General features: G+C 42.3%; 2 protein-coding genes across 5 annotated transcripts in view; one reads left to right on the plus strand and one right to left on the minus strand.

Annotated features, from left to right (window-relative positions):
* Ercc8 (ERCC excision repair 8, CSA ubiquitin ligase complex subunit) overlaps positions 1-610 on the minus strand; it is a 41,323-nt gene extending 40,713 nt beyond the window's left edge. For 2 of the 3 annotated variants that reach the window (XM_015988532.3, XM_006994966.4), the window contains exon 1: positions 455-610. Coding sequence is in view for 1 of the 3 variants with exons in the window: in XM_006994966.4 (XP_006995028.1) it covers positions 455-531 (77 nt within the window). In the remaining 2 variants the exon portion in view is untranslated. The remainder of the gene's footprint in view (positions 1-454) is intronic. The other variant, XM_076551924.1, reaches the window with a different exon arrangement.
* A 92-nt stretch (positions 611-702) lies between these two features.
* The window catches only part of Ndufaf2 (NADH:ubiquinone oxidoreductase complex assembly factor 2), a 118,439-nt gene continuing 99,179 nt past the window's right edge, over positions 703-19,962 (plus strand). The window contains exon 1 of one of the 2 annotated variants that reach the window (XM_076551927.1): positions 703-896. In XM_076551927.1, coding sequence (XP_076408042.1) covers positions 770-896 — 127 coding nt within the window. In that variant the 5' untranslated portion in view covers positions 703-769. The remainder of the gene's footprint in view (positions 897-19,962) is intronic. The other variant, XM_006994967.4, reaches the window with a different exon arrangement.

A 19,962-nucleotide genomic window follows, 5' to 3' on the forward strand; every position in this document is an offset into this window, starting at 1 on the left:
TCCGGTATCCTATGGGATATTTCGAAACAGTGCAAAACTATAACCCCTTGGGAAGATCTCGAGTACGCCACCAGCATTCAACCCACCAGGCATATTATACCTGAGAATCAAGCTCCATACATCATCAGATCGATTTCTCCCACATTTTCCAGATCTATGCATCCCACTTGCAACCTTACACTCCCCTGCACGCCCATCAGCTCTCCTGGCGCGACAGTGACCTAACGCGACTCTCCTCCAACCTTCAGCTTCATTCTTCAAGCAGACGCCAAGCTACAGTGACTGCGACCTGCGTTTCACCCTCCTACTCTGCTCTCCATGCCCACGCAGGTCTGTCCTCCTCTTCTGGCACCGGCCGACTTCTTCATCTTCGACCAGTGTGGTCCTGCCACCCTAACTCCCTGCTCCAGACTCTCACTTGGCACGTCACGGGGACCGACCAGGCGTGCCTTACCTCCGTGTGGACTGCGCTCTACGCAAGCGAAGAGGGTCCTCCAACCCCGACTGCCGAGCGTACAAAAAGCTCAACATCTCGGTCCCACTCACCGGCTGGAAGCCTCGGAGCCGCCATGACACAACCGGGACCGGGGGGTTGTAACAACGGGGTCTCCTATTGGCCAAGCCGTGAGAGGACGTGAACCCACGGAGAGCGACTTTACTGGGAGGCGGGCGAACGCGAGTCAGAGCAGGGGGCGGGGCTCGGTGTGGGCGGGGCCTCCCGGCCGGCGCGAGCCCGGGGGACCTTGAGCTGCGCGGCGGCGGCGGCGGCATGGGCTGGTGGCGGGGTCTGCTGCGCTCGGTGTGGGGCTCCCTGTCGAAGGAGGTGAGGGAGCACGTGGGCACGGACCACCTGGGGAACAAGTACTACTTCATCGCCGAGTACAAGAACTGGAGAGGTGAGAGCGAGAAGCGGCCGCGGGTCGCTGCGCGTCCCGGGCAGGTGGCTGTCACTGCAAATCTGGGGCCGGGCCTCGGGTGTCCTGGCCCCTGTCTGTCCCGGGGTGCGAGGGCTTGGTCGTTGCCTTGGGCGACGAAGTCTGGACCGAGTCCTCCAAGATCTGCCAGAGGGGTTTGGGGAGCATCGGGAAAGACTTGGCGCCGGTGCCCAGCCTGGTCTTTAGCTCCCGGCTGTCCTCAGAGTTTACCTTTCCCAGTGGCGCTGGGGCTGGGGCGCTCGCCCTGTTTGTCGCCATCCTTGAAACTAGGAACTATCCAGACACACTGATCTTTTCTAATTAGCAGTTCCCGTTTCTTTTCCAAGGAGTCTGTGTCCCAAGACCCTGTGCAGGTCGATTTCAGAAACATCTCTAAAGATATTTTCAAGAAGTGGAGCGTGTTGTTTGGGGAGTGCTCCATTTTAGCCAGACAGTGGTGGCACCTACCTTTAATCTCAACACTCTGGATGCTGGGGCAGGGGGATCTCTTGAGTTCGAGGCCAGCCTGGTGTACAAAGCGAGTTCAAGGACAGTCAAGGCTGCACAGAGAAATCCTGCCTCGAAAAACAAAACAAACCAACAAGAAAGGAGGTGTTGCATTCTTTTTTTTTTTTTTTTTGACAGCATGCCACATAGCGGCTTTCACAATGTCTTCTATTTTTCTCTATTGCTCCATTAGAGGGTCTCAGACGTGGGAGAAGAAAGAAGTTAGGGTAGACCCTCAGCTCTGACTGAAGTAGCTGAGAGACAAGTCGTTTATTCTCACCTTGTCCCAGTGGTCTTACAGGAAAGAGATAGTAGTAGTGTCACTCCTGGGACACTTGAAGACCCATCCGGCACTGTTTCGTTCACTTCTCACACTTATTAACTATGTTAAATGTTTATAAAATTGTCTTACTTAGCTTTTAAAAGGGTTTTTTAAATTTTATGTTGACTGCCTGCATTTATGTGTGCACACTACATGCCATAAAGGTCAGGAGAGGACGTCTCCTGAAGTGGAGTGAAGGGCGGTTGTTTAGCCACCATGTGGGAGATGGGATTTGAACCTGGGTCTTCTGTTAGAGTAGCAATCACTCTTAACCTCTGAGCCATCTCTCCAGACTCTGCTTAGCCCTTTTCTATAACTTACAACCTTGGACTTTTTTTTTTTTTTTACCCACTGAGCGTTTAAATATGCTGCCCCTGCTTCATGTACCTAGACAACCACTGATCTGATTTTTGACTCGATGGATTGATTGCTCTGCATTTTCTACAAATTTTTATAAGTGAAAATATATAGTAACTCTTTAGGTTTCTTTCTGGGTTCTTAGGATAATTATTTTGAAATTCACCCTCCTGTGTACCAAAATTGTAACCCTATGCTAGTGTTCCAGTGTGTGGAATGTAGTGTAGTTTGCTTAACCATTCACCTGTTCAGAAATCTTTGGATTATTACCAGTTTAAGGCTGTCACAAATGAATTATTAGCATCCATGTAGATAAGGCATTGTATAGATATAATGCTTTCAGTTCTCTTTTTAAAAGGTCTACAGGGAGAATGGCTGGACCAACCGGTAGGTGTATGCTTCACTTTATAAGAAACAAAGTGACCGTGGTGGTGCTTGCCTTTAATCCCAGCACTCAGGAGGTAGAGGCAGGTGGATCTCTGTGAGTTCGAGGCCAGCCTGGGCTACAGAGATAGTTCCAGGACAGCCAGGGCTACACAGAGAAACACTACCTCAAAAGAAAAAAGAAAAGAAGGGAGGGAGGGAAGAAGGAAGGAAGGAGGGAAGGAAGGAAGGAAATAAATAAATAAATAAATAAATAGACAAAATGATGTTACCAAGCTGGATGTGGTGGTGCACGATTTTAATCTCAGCACTCTAGAGGCAGAGACAAGCAGACCTCTGTGAGTTCGAGGCCAGCCTGGTCTACAGAGCAAATTCTAGGGAGGCCAGGGACACACAGAGAAACCCTGTCTCCAGAAACAAACAAAAGTAAATGATATCATTTTATTTCCCCACTGGCAATGCTGGAGGGTTCATTTTCTTCATGTTAGCTAATTAGTTGGTACATAGTGATAGCTCAGTTTTTTCTTTATGTTCATTTTACTGCTAATAAATTGTTTTGTTTTGTTTTGTTTTCAAGGACTAAGGAATGGCTTGTGTTATAACACTTGTTCAGCAGATATGAGGAGCTGAGTTTGAATCCCTAGCACCTATGTAAAAAGCTAGACATGGCCATGTGTAAGCTAGGCATGGCTGTGTGTAAGCCAGGCATGGCTGTGTATACCTGGCAACCCCAGCATTTCAGGAACAGACAGGCAGCTCTGAGGGATGGGTGGTGGATGGCCAGGCTTCCTAGCCAGTAGGCAAGTTTCCAACTCAGAGACAGTCTCACGGTAATAAGGTTGAGAATATAAGGAAAACACCTGCTATTCAGCTCTGGCCTCCACATGTGTGTGCACAGGTGTGTGCACTGGCACACTCAGGTTCGTGTAATGCACACAGCACTCACACACAGCACAAACTTTCTCCAGATTCAAGTGCTATAAATTGGTACACATTTCACATTTGACCTGTCAGAGATTCATCTGACCTCATCACAATCAGGATACAGAACAGGTTACTACCTTCAATATCTCCCGCATGCTAATCCTCAGAAGTTATTCTTTCAGTTCATAACCTTGGTAGCTGATTGTTATGTTAATTATTGTTCTGTCTTTTTGAGACTATTACACAGAGAGAGTCATACCATATGTAACTTTTTGAAAATGGCACCTTCTATTCCTCATCATAATGCCTTTGAGAGTCATTGTATGTATCAGTGGTTTGTTTTTTTAAATATATACTGTAGTTTGTGCATTTACCCACTGAAGACCATTTGGGATGCTGCTGCCAGCTCTTGGTGCTTGTGGATAGAATTGCCATAAACATTCACGTATAGGTTTTCCATGAACTTTAGTTTTCATTTCCCCAGAGGCATGGCTGATTTTTAGCCTTTTTTATCACTTAATTTCCGTACAAGCTCAGTAGCTCCAACTTGCTCTGTAAAATGTAAATAAAAAAGTACTTACCTGGCTTTGCAAGACATTTTTGGAAGTCAAGAGAAATAAATTAGATAATGTCTTCTTTAGAGAGTGAGATTTGATGTCACAGTCTGCTTGAGCTGAATTTGGACTTGGTTCTTTGATTTCTTTTATGTCTTGTAGTTTTCAGCATAGGGAGTGTACATGTATTTTATTTGTTTAGAAGTTTATTCTGTTTGATATTATAAAGGGTACTTTTTTATTGTTTTGTTTTTTGTTTTCTTCTTTGAAGCAGCCTCCCTATGTAGTTTCGGCTGGCCTGTAACTCACTGTGTAAACGATCGTGGCCATGAACTCAAAGAGATCCACCTGCCTGTTGTTGGTTGGTTTTGCTCTTTTGAGGGGCCCTGCCACTCAGCTCCCAAATAAATCACCCGAGGAGGCTTATTCTTAATTATAAATATCTGGCCTTAGCTTGGCTTATTGATAGCCAGCTTTACTTAAATTATCTCTTCTAGCTTTTGCCTTTGAGCTTTTACCCATCTCTATTTCTCTGTGCCTTTCATTATTTCTTACTCTGGCTTGCTGTGCAGCTGGGTGGCTGGCCCCTGATGTCCTCCTCCTCTGGCTACTTCTTTTCCTCCCAGATTTCTCCTTCTATTTATTCTCTCCACCTGCCAGCCCTGCCTATTCTTTCTCCTTCCTTGCCATTGGCCGTTCCGCTCTTTATTAGACCACCAGGTGTTTTAGACAGGCACAGTAACACAGCTTCACAGAGTTCAACAAATGTAACATAAACAAAAGTAACACACTTTAAAGTAATATTCCCAACACCTGCCTTTGCTTTTCCAGTGCTGGGATTTTTATTTGGCTTTACTTATTTGTGTGTGTGTGTGTGTGTGTGTGTGTGTTCCTATAAACAGATATCTGTGTATGGAAACCAGAGACCAGTGTCAGCAGCTTCTTCAGGCACTGTCTACCTTGTTTTTTGAGGCACGGTCTCTTGAACCCAGAGCTCTGATTCAGCTGGATTGGCTGGCCAGCACGCCCTAGGGATCTTCCTGTCTCCACCTCCTCAGCACTAGGATTACAGGTACATGCTACAGAGCTGACTTTTTACGTGGGTGCTGGGGATTTGAACTCAAGTCCTCACACTTGGACAGCAAGCACTTTACCCATGAAACCGTCTCTCTGAAGCAGCTTTAAAAATTCCCTTTGTAAGCTTAATAGTTCCTCGCTGTTCTCTGTTAGCCCAGAGGTTCTTTTCTTAAGTGGATCTTGAAACTGTTTTCTCGCATGAGCTGAAATGTATGGACTGACCTTTTAACATTAATATTTACTTGTTTATTTGGTTTGTGTACATGTGTGGGCATGCCCATGCCACAGTGCACTTGTGGATGTCAGAAGACAGCTTGGGATGTCAGTTCTCTCCCTCCACTTTGTGGGTTTGGAGGTTCAAACTCAGGTCGTCAGGCTCGGAAGCAAGTACCTTTGCTTTTGGAACCATCTAACTGGCCCTGGCTTCATTTTTAGACCTGTTTTAGGCTCACGGAAAAGCTGAATGGAAGCTCCTAACAGCCTTTCCCCTCCCCCACTGTGCCATTGCCAGCGTCCTGCATCGGGGTGTGCCCCATTCTCTCCCCCATTGACTCTCTACTGTCCTGGTAGTTTTACCCTTTCAAGATGCCATAGAGATGTAACTATGTAGTATATCGCCTTTTTAGACGGGCTTTTCACTTAATAATATGCTTTCACATCGTTTCCTTTTGGCGTGTGACATAGTGGTTCTCTTCCTTCCTCTCTTCTTTCTGTTGATTATGTGTTGAACTATGTTGATTGACTTTTCAACATTAGTAGACTTCATTTTTGTGTATTTATTTCGAAGTTTTGGCTGTTTTAGATTTTATTTACATTTATTTTATGTGTTTGGGTGTTGTGCCTGTTTGTACGTCTGTGCACCATGTGCATGCAGTGCCTGAGGAGGCCAAATGAGGGTGTCAGGTCCCCTGGAGCTGGTTATGAGCTGCCATGTGGGTGCTGGGAACTGAACCTCAATCCTCCAGAAGAGCAGTGGTGCTGAGCCATCTCTCCACCCGTTTTCATTTCTTTACAGTTGTGTGTGTGTGTGTATATGTGTGTGTGTGTATGTGTGTGTGTGTGTGTATGTGTATGTGTGTATGTATGTCGCTAGTACACGGGTGCCCACAGAGGCCAAAAGAGGACATAGGATCCTCTGGAGCTAGAGTTATAGGAGGCTGTTACAGACTGTTAGAGGCAATTGTTACAGTGTGCTGATCTAAGTGAAGTTTCAGACCTATTGATGGAACTTTGATCCAATTTCTAGCACAGCTAAGGCCTCTTTTATTTATAAATTGAATAGGATTTGGGAAGATAATGAGGTAAACATGAATCAATGGTTTTATTCATTTGAATTTTACACATTCATATTGGAGCACACATTAGAAATATACTGTCTTCCATTTCTTAGTGTTTCATAACCTCCAGTCTTTTCCCTGTCATTTTCGTGGGCTTAGTTTAACCAGAGTTACCATTCTTTCATATTTAATGTCTTTACAACCACCACCTAGGTCATAGTCTCATTTTAAACACGGGGCTAGCCTTTCCTTTCTCCATGTTTAGCTGAGCTTCCTGTGTCTCTGCCTGGGTATAGTGTGGGTGCCGCAAAAGCCATAGTAAATGAATTACCTCCTGGTCCACAATTCTAAAAGTCAAAACAAAACAAACCACAGAGATGGATGAACTAGCTCAAAGAATCTTAAGATACAGTTCAATAAATGAATCAAATTAGCCTTGGAGGAATAAATATTCTTACCAGAAATAAGAGTGCCTATCCATAGCATAGCCACCCTTACTGTGGGTCAGATCTGGACCTGCCTTTAAGACCTGCTAAATGGAGTTGTAGAACATCATAAAACTTCTGTGTGCACACTTAACCTTACAGTTTCCCTTTAGAATCATTATCTCATTATTCAAAACCTTCGTCATCCTCTGTTGTGTGTATAGAAGATTCATTGATTAGGAGATCTCAGCCTATTAGCATGTATTATTTAATGGATTACCATTAATAGAAACAGTTACAGAGAACCTGAAAAGTGAACAACCAGAACTGAAAGTCTAGTTTCTTTTTTTCGTAAATAATTGGAAGGTGGTAATGCAGTTCTCTGGAATGTGGGACTTGACTCCTCAGCATTTAGCACTAATGAAAATATTTCAGTTCTTCCAGCAGATGGCAGCATTGTTCCAAAAATCAAGGTTGACAGTTTCTTTACTTTTTATTTTGAACTGATTTGAATGACCGCCTCCCACACACCCAGACAGGATCAGAGTATTTATTTACCTAACCAGCAGCAGCAGCAGCAACAAAACATAATGGAAAGGAAAACAGAAATACACAAGATGGACAGAGAACAATGGACAATATGGCAGTAATAAATACTTCACTGTCAGTTTTTCTCTGAGATTTCTTTTGTTTTGTTTTGTTTGTTGTTTTGGTTTTGTTTTTGTTGTTGTTGTTGTTGTTGTTGTTGTTTTGGTTTGGTTTTTTTTTTGAGACCAGGTTTCTCTGTGTAGTTTTGGTGCCTGTCCTGGATCTCACTCTGTAGACCAAGCTGGCCTTGAATGCACAGAGATCAGCCTGGCTCTGCCTCCTGAATGCTGGGATTAAAGGTGTGCACCACCGCCACCCGGTGTTTTCTTTGTTTTTTAAAAAATTATTTCCTGAATTTCCCTCAGTTGTGTGCGAAGTTCATATACTTAAATACTAATTGTATTTTGGCAGAAGGGGAAAGACCTACTGTTTGCCTTGTGGCTTTGAAATGAGATTAAGCAACTGAATCCTAATCTTGATTCTCCTATCAGGGGAGTGTGGAATCTTTGAGCTGAAATGGAAACTAATTATAGCTGATTGACAAACTGTGTCATATCTATTTTTCATTGAGGCCAAAAGTATTTTCTGGAAATGAGTTGCCAGCTCTGTCTTCGAGGGTTTCATAATTGCTTTACGCTAGGACAGTACCGTCAGTGCCAGTAATGATCACAGTATCTAGTAAATACTGTGTACTAGACTCACATTGTAGCATTTGTCAGGAGCTACTGCATTCGTGAGGAAATTACAAGAATTAAGAAAAATGGCTTGGTTAAAGCCACTCCATTGTCTCGTGCTTACCCAGAGCCCAGTTTCTCTGACATTTTAACTCAGATAGATACTGTTTTCCTAACTTTCAGAGAGCTGCTCAGGCTAGCAAGTCGTTTCTGCTGCTGCTCAGGGCTAAGTGTAAGTTACTTTACCAGTTACAAAACTGCATTGATAACTGTTAGTAGTCACAGGTGAGTGATGTCTGGTACTGAGAAATAGCTTCAGGCTTCATTATTCAGTTGTTGGATTTTTTTCTATTCTAAGCTTTTTTATAAATTCATTTTTGCAAAGTGGTGTGGGGAGTATATACATTTAGAAAATACCTTGAATGGAATGAAAAAAAAAAATAGCTTGAATAATTCCAATCAGGCTGCCTGTTTTATCTTGCATTCCAGCTGGTTAATGGCTCCATCTTGTGGTCCAAATGACAAACTGCATTCTTTGCCTAAAATGCCGATTAAGGAGTTTTTCCAACTTAGCTGAATCCTTCACATAGAGTTATTTATACTATCTTATTTATTAAGACATGAGTCTCATTAAACATATATTGTTGTATCTGCATCTCTCTAGGGCTTTGCTCTGAAAACCATTCCCCCACTTTCTAATGTATTTCCTGTCTTTCCTTCTTCGATGTTGGGTCCATCTTAAGGTGTCTTAAGTTCCAGAAGCCATTTTTATAGTGATCTGCCTATGAGTAAATAGAACTCAAATATATGAATTTAGCTGCTCATGGATATACACAGCATATATATATTTATAAATTTATGCTACATATATACACAGCATAACCCCCCCCCCCCCCCGCCCCCAAACAGGGTTTCTTTTATGTAGTTTTGGTACCTGTCCTGGATCTCACTCTGTAGACCAGGCTGGCCTTGAACTCAGAGATCCGCCTGGCTCTGCCTCCCACGTGCTGGGATTAAAGGCGTGAGCCACCACTGCCCAGCTCAATAACTCTTAAAATATGTATATATAAGGAGTTTAATGATGGTGATGGGAGAAGTTTGTGATGAGAAGTGAAATGTAAGATCTTCAGGAAAATTAACTACCTGATCACAACTGTAAGATGATTGCTAAAATCAGGAATGAATTAAGTATTGGTCTGTCTCACCATCAGCTTTACTTAGGTTTCTTTTGGAAAAATTGCATGTAGCTGTGTTGTTCAAGGTTATGTTGACATATATGTGTGCATATTATGTCTAATTAACAAATCATATTCAACATTTTGAAAAAGATACTTCAGAGATTCTGTTTTTTAATGGAGTAAAATTTTTTTACATTTTATTTATTTGAAAATTTCATCTATGAGTATTGTGGTTACATCATCTACCCTTCCCTTTTCCCCTTCCCTCTCCTGCCTTGCCATCCTCTTACTTCTCAAATTCCTGGCCTCTCATTCTTTTGTGTGTGTGTGTGTGTGTGTGTGTGTGTGTGTGTGTGTGTGTGTGTACAGCCTGCTGAGCTCATTCAGTGTTGCTCACATGTATATGTGTTAGGGCTGACCATTTGGACCTATATCATCACTTTTACAGAATGTGTTCTTTGAGAATCACATGCTCATATACAATGGGACATGAGCATCTCCCCTTACTCCCCTCCATCCGGACACTCTTCTCCATTAGCACATAAAGTGACGGTCACTGTGGCATTTCAGACCTTGTTTGTGCTGCTGCTGCTGCTGCTGCTGCCCTCTCCTCCTGCCCTCTTCCCATCCTCCCTCGGAGCCCTCCATTTGCTTCCCTGGTGAGTGTATTGTGTTGCCCTCTCGCCCACTGCTCAGGACCTCTCCCTTCTCCTGGTGCTCTTTCAGGCTTATGATCTCTACCCACACTCACATCCATGCATAAAAAGGAAAATCTGCGATTCCCTATGAGAGAAAACACGTGGTATTTGTCTTCTGAGTCTAGGTTACTTTGCTTGACACAGTAACTTCCAGTTCCGTCCATTTTCCTGCAAATTTCATTTTTCTTTACAGTTGAATAAAATTCCATTGAACAAACATAGCACATTATCTTCACTCATTCATGTGTTGATGGCCATCCAAGCTGGTCCCATTTCCTGCCTATTGTTGAGTATACAGCAATAAACAAAACACAGAGTGTCTCTCTGTGACTTAGAGCCCTTGGGGACATGCCCAGAAAATGCTCCCTCTATGTTTGTTGAATAGTACTGATTTATTTAAGAGTTATTTATTTTGTGTATATGAGTGTTTTATGTGCCTCTCTCTGTGTGCTGCATGTGTACCGTGTCTCAGGAAGCCAGAAGAGGGCATTGGATTCTCTGGAACTGGAGTTAAAGACAGTTGTGAGCTACCATGTGGGTGATGAGACCTGAACACTGGTCCTCTGGAAGAGCAGCTGGTGCTCTTAATTGCTCTGCCTCTCTGCAGCACAGGACTCTGAGGTTTTGTTTGTTTGTTTTGTTTTTTATATAATCTTTTGACAAAGTTATGATAGCACAATATGACATCCGTAAGTCACGTCTCTTGAGAGTTGGAAATGTTTTGTTTTGTTTTTTTTTGCAAAATTTGAGGGAGTTATTTTTTTCTGAACATTTATAATAATCTTTTCTATATTCATTATTATTTGAATTACTTTTCATATTTCTAGCCTGATGTACTATCTTTGGCCATGTTCTTAATTAAAAATTGATAGTGTTCTTCTAATTCTCTATTACTTCCTTAGACTTTGTGAAGCTATTTCTGGTATGAAGCATGATTTAGTATGTGTTTACATTGTAGAATAACTAAGTTAAGCCGATGTGTATATGGACTCATATGATTATTATTTTTCTTTTTTATTGTGAGAACACCTCAAATTCCAGAGCAAATGTCAGGTTTATAATGTGGTTTAGTTTTATCCCAAGTCACCATGCTGTGCAGTAGAACACTTTGTCCATCCTGCCAACCCCCCCCCCAGCTCCCAGCATAACTCATCAGCTCCTTATAAGCAACATTATTTTATGTATCTTGGAGTTAATCCTTTTTATACTTCACATATATGTGAGACTGTATTGTATATGTCTTTCTCTGCCTATCTTATTTTTTCTGAACATATTCTCTTACTGTTTGAATAGGTATGGCCCCCATAGACTCATGTGTTTGAATGCTTGGTCATAGGGAGTGGCAATATTAGGAGGTGTGGCCTTGTTGGAGGAAGTGTGTCGCTGCAGGAGCAAGCTTTGAGATCTCATATATGCTCAAGCTATACCTAGGGTGGGACAGTTCATTTCCTGTTGCCTTCGGATTAAGATGTAGATAGAGCTATAGCTCCCTCTCCAGCACCATGTCTGCCTGCATGCTGCCATGCTTCTCACTATGATGATAATGGGCTAAACTCGTGAGCTATGCCAGCCCCAATTAAATGTTTTCCTTCATAAGAGTTACGGTGGTCATGGTGTCTCTTCACAGCAATAGAAACCCTAAGATGTTCTCCAGATCTATCATTTGGCATAAGTCTACTCACACAGCACCATCAACTGGGGACCAAGTGTTCAGAACCTGAGAGAGACATTTCTCAATCAAACCACCACATAATATCCTTTGTTTATGATGTCCCAAATGGTAGAATTTGTGACTCCGCTTTAAAATGATGAACAGTATTACATTATGTATATATACCATATTTTCTTTATTCAGTATCTGTTGATGACGGACATTTAGGTTGAATAACACTGTGTAACAGGAATGCAGGCGTATTAGTCAGCTTTGTGGCACGATCACAAAACATATGACACAGGCTGCTTATGAAGTAAAGAGAGGTTTAGTTTACCTCATGGTTCTGGAGCTGTAAGTCCTAGATTGGCCAGGCAGCCTCATTGGCTTGGCCCTCTACTGATGGAAGTTCATCATGGTAGGAGCATGTATCAGACCAAGCAATCACATCTTAAGGCAGAAAGGTGTGGGATGTACCAGCAGGGTCCTGTAGTCCCTTTCAAAGGTACCTTGTGTGTGTGTGTGTGTGTGTGTGTGTGTGTGTGTGTGTGTGTGTGTGTGTGTGTTAGAGAAGGCTGTGTTGGGACGTGACCGTTTGTATGACCACCATCATCTGAGGTTGCTGGTTTTGTTGTTCTGTTTTTTGAAGTGAAGTAAGGAAAACAGTTTAAGTACCATTCTTAGGATTTTCATTTAAGCAGTTGCAGGAGAAGCAAGATTGGAGAGGACAGACCACATCTTCAGTCTTAGGTTCCATTTGAGATTTTGATTAGACATCTAAATAGAGATATCCAGAAAATTGTAAAAATGAGCCTGGAATTCAGAAGTCTGCTTTGGAAATAGAGATTTGCGAGTTGCTGACAAGGACCAGAGCCGGTGGTTAAATTCAATTATAAATGGTGGCTTGATAGTATTGCTACTTGTCAGTTCGAGTTGTGGCTGCTAAGACTGAAGGTGATGGAAGGCTGGCTGGTTCTAAACGGACTTTGAGGACAGGATCTAATATCGTGTCTCGAGTTTCCGTGTATCACTTTGTTCAGAACTGTGGCATTAACTTGTCCTTGGGAGACATGAACAGACATCCACTCACTTCAGATATGGCACTAATGACAGAATAAAGATGTCACCCTGTCCAAGTCGAGCTTGTTGAGTCATCAAGTTTAACTGGGGTCCTTACAGGATTACGAGTGATGCGTGGTTAACTTCGGGGCAGCTAATCCGCTCAAGAGTCACTCTCCTCAGCAACCATTAGCCACCTATATGTTTATTACCTTAATTAAACCATTAATTATGGGGATGTAGCCACGGCAAGTCTAGAGCATTTTATAACAGAAAGTGATAGTAAAGGGCTCTACTTCTAAGTAACTAAAAATGCTAATTGTTTTTAAGTGAGTAAGCTCTTTTTAAAGATGACATCATCAAGTATAAGTTCTTTAATTTTATTAAATTGATTTTTGGGTTTTAGTATAATCTCTATTTCCTATACTTCTTGTTTTGTTGTTTCCTCTTGGTTTATTAAGACAGGGTCTCACCGCATAACCCATGCTGGCCTGGAACTCCTGACATAGACTGGGCTGGCTGCAAACTTGTAGCCTGCCTGCCTCTCTTGTGAGTGGTGGGTTTATACCACACTCGGCTATTTACTTTAATTCAAGCATCTAATTCAGTGAACTTTGATTAGAAGGTGTGTGATTGTTTTAGTTTCTCTTACCCTGAAGTCAAAGCCTCTGGGTATGTGTGCATGTCTCCTAGTCTTCATTTCCTTAAAACTTGCCAAGTCTCCTGAAATGAAGTTTTTATAATCTTCCTGTTGTCCGCACCTCCAGTGATGCCCGTGTCTAGCAGGTGTTTATTGAGTGCTCACTAACATAGAGGAGATGGACCTGGGAGGGAGGCTTTGGCTCATCTTGCTGGCGGGGTTTCCGCTGCCCTCTCTTGAAGCAGAATGCAGAGGAAAGCAGTCCTTTTGAGGGTATGTATGCAAGCCCTGAGTAGCCCACAGCATTTCCTTAGCATTTTACCTTGGGCAGTTGACATTCTTTTGTTCGGAGTGCTGGCAGTCTGTCCTCGAGACTGGATTTTGTAGATTCAGTCTCTGTATGTCCTTGTACGGAGTTCAGCCTCACTCCGGCCTACTCATGGGCGGTCCTCATGTACATTAAAGTCAGAGAAGCCGCGTCCAGATGACTGATCTCCCTGGTAAATGTCACTTATTGTGAGCTGTAAATAAATGCATCAATGCTGTTTAGTGTTGAGAACAATAGGGAGTTATGGACTTGGTAGAACAGGACTTCCTGGATTGTGATTAATAAGAATAAAAGAGGGAAAAGAACAATTTTCTGTACTTTTTGGTGCACTGTAAAGATTAAGAAACACATCATTTGTATTTGTTTCTCTGCTTGTTCTTCCTTAAAATGATCTGAAAATTAGTCTCCAGGAAGCTTCAAAAGCATCTTTGGGGGCTGGCTGGCTGGCTCAGTGACTGAAGTGCTTGCAGCCAAACCGACGGCTTGGGTTTGATACCTAGAACCCAGAGTCAAGGACAGAAGAGACTCCCGTGAGTTTTCCTCAGACCTCCACAAGTGTGCTGTGATGCCTGTGTGTGTGCTCACAGACACACACAGAAGAATAAATGTAAATTACAATTTTTATATGTTTGGATTTTATCCCCTCACTTCCATTAGATCCATTGCTATGGCCTAGTTCCTCAGTTCATAAGCCTGGGGAACCTAAGTGGCGCGCAGTATATATACTCACACAACTTGCAGTAGAGCGTTCACTGCAAAGACCTAAGTACAGGAGAGCGTGTTTCACGTGGGCTGGATGAGCAGAACGAATGTGCTAGTGACAGTTGTGGGTGCCCGTGCTTACGTGGTAAGCTGCTTCGTGGTCCGTTGCTCTCAATTTATTGACTATTGCCTAAGGTGGTCCTGAAAATAGAAACTTGTGCCTTTTTTGGACCGCCATTCCTTCTTTTACTATCTTTCTCCTTCAGGCAATGGCAACCGGAAGAGAAAGATTAGAAATTCTCCTGCAGGGCTGTTGAAGCGTATGTTGGAATGCCTGAGATTGATTGGTGAGACCCGAAGGAACTTCCGTTTTCCTTCATGTCAGCTCTAGGAAGAGGGTGCCGAAAATCAGTCAGCCCAGAGTATCACACCTGGAAAAGCGGTAACTCGGGTTACAGGTATGATTGCTGTTTGGAAAGCATGTAGCCAAGCTGATGGGAAGTCTTTGATCTCAGTGGGATTTCAGATCTAGACCCTTACACATTTGAGCACTTGGAGAAATAGTCAGTTTAAGGAGATAATCACAGACTAGAACTGAACGTTCAGAAATCTTATTACAGGGATGCCAGGACTGTTGATTGGGGAAAAAATACTCTTTGACAATTGGTACTGAGACACCATTGCAAAAGAATACAGCTGCAAAAATCAACACCGTATGCAAGATGGATCAACTGTTCACACAGAGTTAAGCTAATAAAACATCTAAAAGTAGCACTTGTGGGGAACCCTCCATAGCTTGGGCTGGCCGGGGCATACTTAAGACAGGATTCCTAAAGCACAAACAACAGTAACTCAGACCTCATCAACATTAAAAACCCATATTCATTGAAGACATTGTCAGGAAAGTGAAAAGACAACTTATAGAATGGGAGAAAATACTGGAAAATCATATAATGTGTTTAGTATCAAAAGTTAGGACTTAGGTAACTCAGTGATGGAAAGACTAATGACAAGAAAGAAAGAAAAAAGCAATGGATGTCAATAGACCTTTCTAGATGATACACAACTGGCCAACAAGCACATGGAAATATGGTGGTCTTTCATCCTTGAAGAAGAAGAAATCAAGAAGCTTACAGCCACTGTGATTTCAAAGAGGACGAGAAGTGAGTTAGGCCTGCTGGCACAGGCCTATAATCCAGCTACTTGGGAGACTGAAGCAGGAGAGTTACGATTTTAGGCCTGTCAGGGCTTCAAAGTAAATTCAAGGCAAGCCTGGGTTACCTAGGGAGACCTTGCCTTGAACCAAACAGTCACTAATTAATGATAACGATAATGATTGATGATGATGATGATGATGATGATGATGATGATAAAACAAAGGGCTAGGTGATGGAATGTGGCTGAGTTGTAGAATGCTTGTCTGGCATATGCCAGGCTCTAGGTTCAAGCCCCGGTATTAAAAGGAAAGAAAATGGTGACTTGGGCATAGGAAATGAGAGCTATCTGTGGTACTGGTGGGAACTGATGATGGTGTACTGCTGGGAAGGTCAGTGGTCCCTCAGGGCGTCCAGCATGAAATTCCACACAAGTCAGTTCTATAACTGGATGTGTATCCAGACGGAAAGTATACTCAAGCAAATGCCTTAAAACAATGTTCATAACTCTACCATTCCCAGAAGCCAAAATGGAGAAGCATCCCAAGTGTCCATCAGTGGAAGAATGGATATACAAGGTGTGATATGGCCTGTGTGTGTGTGTGTGTGTGTGTGTGTGTGTGTAAAATGCAGCATACTGAGGCATGAGAAGGAATGAAGTGTTGATTTATGCCTGCTGCAGTGTGGATGAACCAGTGAGTGTCCTGTGCATAGTGAAAGAAACCAAACAGATTCACACTGTATGATTTCATTTATATAAAGTAGCAGCATAGGTAAATATACCGAGACAGAATGTACCACTGGAACTACAGGGAACTGTGGGGCAGGAAGTGGCCGCTTACAACTGTGGTGATTTTTTTTCTTTTGGGATGACGAAACTACTTTGGAGCTAGGTAAGGGAGGGTTTGCACTGTGAATGCACTTTTTACCACTGGATTTTCTACTTTAAAATAGTAAAATTTATGTTATGTGTATTTTACCTCAATTAAATATAATAAATCAACATGTAATTCCAGCTGCATGGAATCCAGTATCCCCTTCTGCCCTCCAAGGATGCTACACTCAATACACAAGCCCACACAGAGACACACTTATATGCACATAAAAAAAGAAACAAAGTAATATATGAGTACAAGTTCTAGCAATGTGGCATGGCCATCTAAACCAGATCAAGACAGGAATAGATGGGATTGGCAGTGAATTAAAAGTGTTCTAAAGAATGCAAACTATTTTCTAGTGAGACTTGTATAATGGATGATTTTAGATACTAGATTAGGCCTAAAAAATGGTAAATTCCAATCCTGCTTGACACACTAAAAATAAATAAATAAATAAATAAATAAAGTGAACAGTTAAGTTTTATTAACAGGTGAATAATGCTGTTCATGTTAGTATTTGTACTGTGTGTTTTGGAAAATTATGCTGTGGAATATCATTTTCTTGACCTATTTAGCCAAAGTTCTTTAAAAATGAAATGTTCTGGGGCTGGAAAGTTGGTTCAGCAGTTATACCACTTGCTGTTTTTCCAGAGGACCTGGGTTCGATTCCCAGCACCTATGTAGTGGCCCACAGCCAACTAGAACTCCAGTCTCAGGGGGTCCGACCCCTCTTCTGGCCTCTGCTGGCACCAGGCACACATCTAGAGCATAGACATATATTCAATCAAATCACCCACACACATAGAAAATAAAAAGAAAAATTTAATGTCTTACTAATATTGTTTACTTTATTGTAAGTTTTTGCCTTTTATAACAGAAAAGCTGATCATGTTTAGAATTCTAAAAGAATTTTATTTTTTTGGTCCGGAATTTATATAATAATTTTTGGCAGACTAAATAAAAATGTTAGAGGACAGCATAAAGGAAAAATTAAAATATAGTTATAATTGCTTGCTAAGGAGTATAATAAAACTTTTTGAAAAATTTTTGTTTATATAACTTGTCAGCATTAAAAATTTGCAAATCTTCACAAAGCTGAGCAAGCAAAGTGAAAATCCCTTTGAGGGGGGGGGTGTGGATTTAATGATAATTGTGTGCTGCATGGTTCCATTAACGGCACTTGGGCATTTTGCTGTCACATTTGAGATGTTATGTTGAGAGAGGGAAGCCCAGCCCCTTGGGTTCATCCACCACCAAGTACTAATCATTCAGCACTTTCTAAGTGGTGCTAAGTAAAGCTAATGCTTTACTTGTAAATTACCTTATTTTGTGTTTAATGTTAATAAATGTTGATAGAAAGTCATACAGATATTAAAATAAAATCTTAGGTATGTTTCTCTAATGATAATAAAAAGTAAGAGTCAAACTTAGGGTTGGCAAGATGCCTTAATCGGGAAAGGCATTTTCTGCTAGCCTGATGACCCAGGCCTGGATTTGAGCCCTGTGACCCACACTGTAGTAGAAAGAGAACCAACTCCTACAAGTTATCCCCTGACCTCTACACACATGCCATGACATGATACAAAAGAATGTGTGTGCTCATACACAATAAATAAATAAACAAATGTAAAATGTGAGTAGAAAAGCCCAACTTACTGAAATGAAAGCACAGTGCTTCCTTGGAGTTGACCCTTTGACCTTCCATCAGCCTCCAGTGTGGAGGAACTGGGACGTCTGTGTACATGGTCAACCTGCCAGTCGCAGCTTTTCACGTGGCTCTTTGATGGCTCATCCATCAGCTTCCTCTGACATCCCACGACCCATGACTGCGGAGAAGGAGCATCTAGCATACGTAGACGTTTGCGGAATAGTGTGCTTTAGGTCATACATCAATAAGATGCCCGGTCATGTTAACAGAAGACTGATTGCAGCCAGCAAGGGAGGTGCTGCAAGTCAAGAATGAGGAATAGAAACAGCACAGCGTGAGTTTAAATAGAGCTTTGGAAGGAGGCAGAGGGACAGAGTGTGACTTCTGGACCACTTCTTTCTCTCGTTCTTCTGTGAGTCATTACCGTATCACACTATGGCCTTTTTCTAATGACAGACGCTCTTTGGGCATCCAGCCACCACCTGATACCATTCTAAAGGTTCTATTCTTACTCTCCTTCCTTGGCAGACACACCCCAGGGGAAGAAGCCAAGGCGGGCTCCCCATCCCCAATTACTTTCTAACTATTTCTCCTATCCCATATCCCCAGCTATTCCCCTCAAGGCTTTTCTCTCTCTAATAAGTCCAGATGGGCCCACCCTCCTTATACTTTTGCTTTTACGTTACATTTGTCTTCCTGCGTATTTAATGAGCTCTTCCCCACTCCACAATTGCCTGCGTTTAAAAATGACTGCAAGAATGCAAAAGATTTGCAACAGTTCCCCATGCAACTTTTATTTCTAAAATAAATACTCTTCCTAAATACCATCGTGAAGCTTGTGAATCAGCATTCCAGACTTGTGATCGTGCCCATGTGCTGTCTGCTTTCCATTACTATCTGGTGGCATTGCACTGAACATATTTTTCTCACCTGTGCTGTTCTGACAGTCGGGTAGGCAGACTATTGGTCTCAAGGTAGTGAATCCTTATTAAATATAGTTTGGTTGGAAGCTATGTGTGATAAATATTCTATCTCTTTAGATATTAAAGCTTATTACATTGTGATGAATGATTTAATAAATAAAAGGAAGTCAGACTTTCTGTTACCACTGCAAGGTCTTATATTAGAGACATTTTTCCCTTGGTGTTTTTCTCTTTTAGACACTAACCTCAGGACTTGGCATCTCGGGCATCATCTATATGCCCTGGTCAGACCATCCTGTAACATCTCTGTTTGTGACAGGGCCATCACTGGTCCAGTGCCAGCTCAGGTTATCTCTAAAAATGAAACAAAATGGCAAACCCTGCTTTGCTTTGTTTGCCCTGGAAAACCGGGCTTCTCTCCAGCTGGATTAAGACATGGAGGAAATGCTGATGGGGAGATGGAGTGGATGTGTAGGATGGTGGGAGCCTTGGCAGTGGATCAGCTCTGGCAGTGGACAGGGTGGGCTAGGGGAGGACCAGAGCGGTGCCGCCATTGTCCCCTTTCCAGCTCGCTCCTTTAGTCCATCCTCCCAGGGTCACTTAACTGAAGTCACCACAGCCTTTTCATTCCCTGCTCTGTGAGACCTTTGTAGTCTCTGCTTAAGATCAGGAATGTGGTCTTGTTTAATATCCGGCACACTCATCTGTTGGATTAGGAGAGGACGACATTCACCCCTAGTCCTTTAGGGTCTTAAGAGTATTATTGCATATTCATTCTGATTTAAGATTCTGAAAATGTGGTTTTGTATTTCAAAATTTATCCCGGTTTAATCATTGCAGAAGTTCAAGGGCATTGGAAAAAGGATAATTTATGGTTCCTTTTTCCTCTCAGCATGAATAACTTCAAATTCAGTGAAGTGTTGCTTAGGCTTTTCTTACCCAAATGGTGCACTTCTCTGACTCACTTCAATAGTTGCCTATTTCCCCTTTCAGAAATGTCTGTTCTCTCACCAGGACACTAAAACACTGTGCAGATGTACAGTTGGATACAATGATGCCAATATAATATATGCACTGTTCAATAATTTATTTTGTATCTG

The sequence above is a fragment of the Peromyscus maniculatus genome, chromosome 15 (genome assembly GCF_049852395.1).
Source record: "Peromyscus maniculatus bairdii isolate BWxNUB_F1_BW_parent chromosome 15, HU_Pman_BW_mat_3.1, whole genome shotgun sequence".
NCBI lineage: Eukaryota > Metazoa > Chordata > Mammalia > Rodentia > Cricetidae > Peromyscus > Peromyscus maniculatus.